The following is a 5,172-nucleotide window of genomic DNA, read 5'->3' on the forward strand; positions in this document are numbered from 1 at the left end:
CATATTATCAGTTACTGTTGAATGTTAGCGCAGTGGCAGGTAGGGATGGGAATAGGTCAGGCCGGCCTACAGGGGCTTACGACCTGGCCTATATAAAGTCTGGCATGAACTGACCTATTTAATAAAAAGGTTAGATTCAGGCTTTTTTAAAAGCATATTAAATTAAATAGACCAGACTTAAGCTTATTAAAAAACCTTATAAGCCTAATAGGCCGGCCTATATATGTGTATATTATTGTACACACCAATTTTTTACCCAAAAAAATATATTACAGAAATTATTTTAAAATGCAAAAAGGGCATACCCTGCTGCCCAAGCACCACCCACGAGCAGACAAAGGTTCAACTCCCCATCCAGACACCCATGCTCTCACGTGAAGAACACCAGCAACTAATTAATTGAGTTGCATTGGTCTTGCCAATTCCAGCAACCCGAGCAAGACCCACATTGTTTTCATATCTGCCCATGCCTTGCTCTACGATACCCATGTGAAGAAGGCTTTTAAAAAGACTATCAGGCTAGGCCCTTTAAAAAGGTCAGGCCGAGTCAAAATAAAAGCCTTTGATAGGCTATAGGTCAGGCCCAGGTCTAAAAAATTCATCGTAGGCAAGGCTCAAGCCTTTTAAAGCCTAGCATGGCCTGGCCTATTCCCACTCCTAGTGGTAGGGCAATGGGAGGATGTTGCCAGAGTAAAACTGTTGATGAATGATGGGGTATAGATAGAGTTGCTGGGTGCAGTCTTGTAGATTTGAAAGTAGGTGAACAATGGAGGGAGGGAGAGGAGCAAAGGGATGCTGAGCTTGCTGAGAGCTGGTTTGCTATTGGTTGAGAAATGTCATTCATTGTTTTTGATCGGGACTTATGAATTTCTTCCTACATTGGTTTTACATGAAATAATACATTCTCATTTGATGCAAACAAATGCAATCAACCTCAACAGCCTCTCTTACAAGTCTGCAAAAGGTCTTGACAAAACATCGACTCAAAAACTTTATTTCCCCGTTGATATTGGGATAAATATCAAAATCAGACATAGTTCGATTCAAAATACAATGCCATTTATAAACTTAGATTTTATTTAATTATGCTATTTTCCATATGAATAGTAACACCAGGATATTGAAGAGGAGATGATTAATATAAATGTAGAAACCAAATTCCTTGTGACAAACACAATTTAGACCATTCTCATTCATATCATAAATGATAACTAAAGAACATTACTTGATACGGCAGACTGGTTTGGTTAAGTTTGAAGACAGGTAGGAACATAGACGACACTAGAACAGTTTAAACAGATCACATAATATCAGAAAGAACAGGTGAAAAGTCGGAGCAATGAACTACATTTTATATAAAAGTTCGACGCAATTGAACGGCCATAGCCAAACTTCATTCAAATGCCCACTGATTCTCCCTACGAACCTCTTCCTCCTCTTCAGGGGTGAAGTCATTCTTGATGTTAAAAGTCTTCCTGATCTCTTCCGGGGTCTTTCCCTTGATCATGTCAGCAACAGTTTGACAAGTAAGATCCAGCAAACCCTTGATGTTCAAATAGTTGGCAGCCTGCAAAATTTATATTACAAAGATCACTGTAATTTTCAAAAAATGCCTAATGAAATAAGGCAAGAGCAACAATTACTCAACAATTCTGCAATGTTAACAACGTACAATTGATTATAGGCTTACAATCTTATTGGTAAGTGCAAACATATGAACAACCTCCAACACAACTTTGAAATATCAATTTTCATGCTGGGTTACTTCCTTAATGTTATTTGTTAAACCAGGAACTGATAAAGATTCAAACCTTTTCTTCCAATGAAAATTACAGATTAGGCTTCTGCTTCTAAAGTGTAACAAGACCATCAAACGGTTGTGAGAACCAAGCTAAAACATGATAAATATACCAGGAGTTTTACTTTGCTTATACAAAGAAATAGCGCAGCTTTTTCTATATCCTTAGTAATACTAAATACGCCACAATGGCTTGTTTTCAAATTTATGGCATATCTACGACCAGATAGAGTATGGCACATTCTAATTCATTAGCTAAATCAAAGCACCAACAAATCACCAAAAGTAGACAAATTGAAACGTAATTGTCTTTACATTCAGTCACATCCCCAACCATATCATATCCTGCAATGATCACAATTATTATATGGCCAAAATAAATCCTATTTTCTTAATTCGTTCCCCTAAATTCTAAAACCCTAACCTAGTAATCAACAAGACATTACAAATTATTGAAACATAAAAAATATAGAGATATAAACAACGAAAAAGAAAACAAGGGAAAAGAGAGAGAAAAAAGAAGGGGCTTACCAGAATGAGATCGAAAAGAGTGGCTTGATCGACTTTGACAAAGTCAGCATCCCAACTCTTAAGTTCATCCTCGGCGGATCGATCGTCGGTCTTGGGAGCCTCGACGTGCTTTTTGCAGTATTCGATCACCTTCGCTAGGATCTTACTCGTAACATTAGGCAAGGGTATCCCGTTGTCAGCACAATCGTCCTCGATCATGTGCTTTATCGTCTGCGATTCCAACGCCACTGCTTCGTCAACCTCGAACGATTCGCCGTCCGAACTCTTCAGAGTAATCTTCCTCCCTGACGACGACATTTTTTGCTATCGATTTCTACAAAGATTAGAAACAGGGATCGGCTGATCTGGGCCTTTTCCTTGTTGTTGTATTTTTCTGGGGCAATAAATTAGGGATTTTTTATAGAGTGCGAGTTGGGGGTGTTCTAGGAAAGGTTGGAATTAGATACGTGGCATCACGGGTGTTGTTTCCAAATCCTCATCAAACCATTTAAACGTTGACACGTGTTATACAAAGGGAACGCTATGCTATTTAAACTTTTTTACAAAATTTTAGATAATAACGTTTTATCGTCCATCACGTGTTAATAAAATATTAATTTAATTAACAAAATTAATATTATAATAAGAATATTTTATCTTTTTATATTAATTTTTAAATACAATAATTAAAATCTATAATTATTAATTGAAAAACTTATATATATCACCCTCTTCATATTAGTAGTTTAATATTTCAAGATAAAATACACAAATGAGTATTAAATGATATTAAAACGAATCTTTTAATTATTTTTTTTAAAAAATAGGAGTATAAGTTGATTATTAATTTTTTTAATTATAAAATAATTACCACATCGATAATTATTGTTGTCAAATATGATGGCGTGGTATATTAACTTAATAAATAATATCTCATTTATTCATTTAATTGTAATATTATTTTAATACTTTTGAACAATAATTCAAAAAATAAAAATTCGAAAAAAGTATGTAGAAATTTATAATTCATCTTAAATTTTAATTTTAAAAAAAATTATAAAAATTGTAATACAGGATGTACAACGCATAAATTATTAATTATAAGATTTAAGTGGGTTGAAAATAATTTGTCTTTAAAAAGTTTATCAAAAGATAGAATAGTTGTTCATCGTTTTAAGTTAAATACGATTAAATATTCATAAATTAAATTTATATTCTATATTGTGATTAATGTCAGATTTAAGAATCGATTAAGAAAAACAATTAAAATATCCCACCGTACTTATAAATTATACCTGAGAGAAATGGTCACGTTATCTCAATCCATGAGTACAAAATAAAATTTAAAACATATTTCCTCGAATGAATATGCAAGCTTGCTAATTTTACTCGAACAAAAAATCATTTTAATAATCATACAATCATCATTTTTTTTCTGTTCATTGACGATCGCATCAATTTTAATATTAATTGTGAATCGTTGATATTTTTTATTATCTTTTTCTTTTTTATATTATATTTTTATTTTCTTTTATGTCTTTTTAATAAGTTTGTATGTGTTGCATGTTTTTATTTTTCTTTATAACATGTTTTCTTTAAATGTTTTTCGATTATGTAACCTTTTTTCATTTATTTTTTATCTAAGGGTTAATTGGACATCGTCACGACTGATCAAGATGACACTTATTTGATATATTGTTGATCTTCCCTATTTTGGACATTTAGATTGGATTTGGATACTCGATTTGCGTTATTTGATAGATTTTCATGTCGCTCGAGTCTGATTTGCTTGTTTGTCGGTGGTCTTTCAATAGTTTGATCCACTTTTGTGGTTTGTTTGCCGATGCGATCAAATCTGTTTGTATCTATCTTTGTTCGAGTTTCTTAGTTACATTTAATCTTTCTTTGTATGGTATTTATGCGATCTTAAGCTACTAGTTTTGTTGTAATGATTATAGAAAATTTTCCTAATTATGTGCCTAAATTACGATTATGATTGTAAATTTTTATTATAATTTAAAAATATTTCTTAATAAAATTACTTCTTAAGCTTTTTGCATGCCTAAAAATAATTTCGACAGATAATAAAGTTCATACGAGATTAAACTAAGAATTAGCATTTATATACGTTTTTTATTAATTTATTTTTGGGTAAAATGCCCAAATGATCCTCTGACTATATGATACTGTTTTATTAAATCTCTCAACTATTATAAGTTAGAAAATGATCCTCTAACTGTAGTGTTGCTATGGAGTCTCTCGACTACTAAAAGTTACAAAATGATCATCTTACTATTCATTATGTTTTAAATTCATCATCTTTCATTAAAAATTGACGATATCTTAAGCTCAATGTTAACATACTGACTATGATATATAAATTTTGATTATGAAATCTCAAACGATTATCATATTATAGTCATCATGTTAACATCTGACTTAAACAATTGTCAATTTTTTAATAACAAATGATGAGTTTGAAACATAATAAATAGTCAGGTGATTATTTTGTAACTTTTAATAGTCGAAGAACTTAACAAAATAACATTCTATAGTCAAAAGATCATTTTGTAACTTTCAGTAATCGAAAGACTTAATAAAGTAATACTTTTGTAACGACTTAATAAAATAGTACCGATAGTTGGAGACTATTTGCGTACTTTACCCTTACTAAATTAGTGAAGGCTTAGTCAACATTTGGAATTTGATACAATGACGCTTGCATTCAGAAAAAGAAAAAGAAAAAAAAATGATTCTTGCTATTCTGAACTATACCCAAAAAGAAACAACACAAATACACTGGAAATTTGATCCAAAACCACTATTCGCTTACGGAAAATCGGTCTGATACAACAACCAAAAAG

The 5,172-nt window shown here is 31.8% G+C and overlaps 1 protein-coding gene across 1 annotated transcript; it reads right to left on the reverse strand.

Moving 5' to 3' along the window:
• Window positions 1–1,168: 1,168 nt before the first annotated feature.
• Window positions 1,169–2,695, reverse strand: LOC120216262 (SKP1-like protein 1B). The gene is made up of 2 exons (XM_039213743.1): window positions 2,330–2,695; window positions 1,169–1,567 (listed from the first exon to the last, which is right to left on the reverse strand). The coding sequence occupies exons 1-2, from the start codon at window positions 2,624–2,626 to the stop codon at window positions 1,394–1,396; spliced, it is 471 nt and encodes a 156-aa protein (XP_039069674.1). The 5' UTR covers window positions 2,627–2,695; the 3' UTR covers window positions 1,169–1,393.
• Between the last annotated feature and the right edge of the window lie 2,477 nt (window positions 2,696–5,172).

The sequence above is a fragment of the Hibiscus syriacus genome, unplaced genomic scaffold (assembly GCF_006381635.1).
Source record: "Hibiscus syriacus cultivar Baekdansim isolate YM2019G1 unplaced genomic scaffold, ASM638163v2 tig00110159_pilon, whole genome shotgun sequence".
NCBI classification, from domain to species: domain Eukaryota; kingdom Viridiplantae; phylum Streptophyta; class Magnoliopsida; order Malvales; family Malvaceae; genus Hibiscus; species Hibiscus syriacus.

Coding starts and splice junctions, on each gene's coding strand:
- LOC120216262 (XM_039213743.1), bottom strand. CDS start 2,626: ATGTCGTCGTCAGGGAGGAAGATTACTCTGAAGAGTTCGGACGGCGAA. Junction 1,568..2,329: donor CTCTTTTCGATCTCATTCTG/GTAAGCCCCTTC, acceptor TAAATTTTGCAG/GCTGCCAACTATTTGAACAT.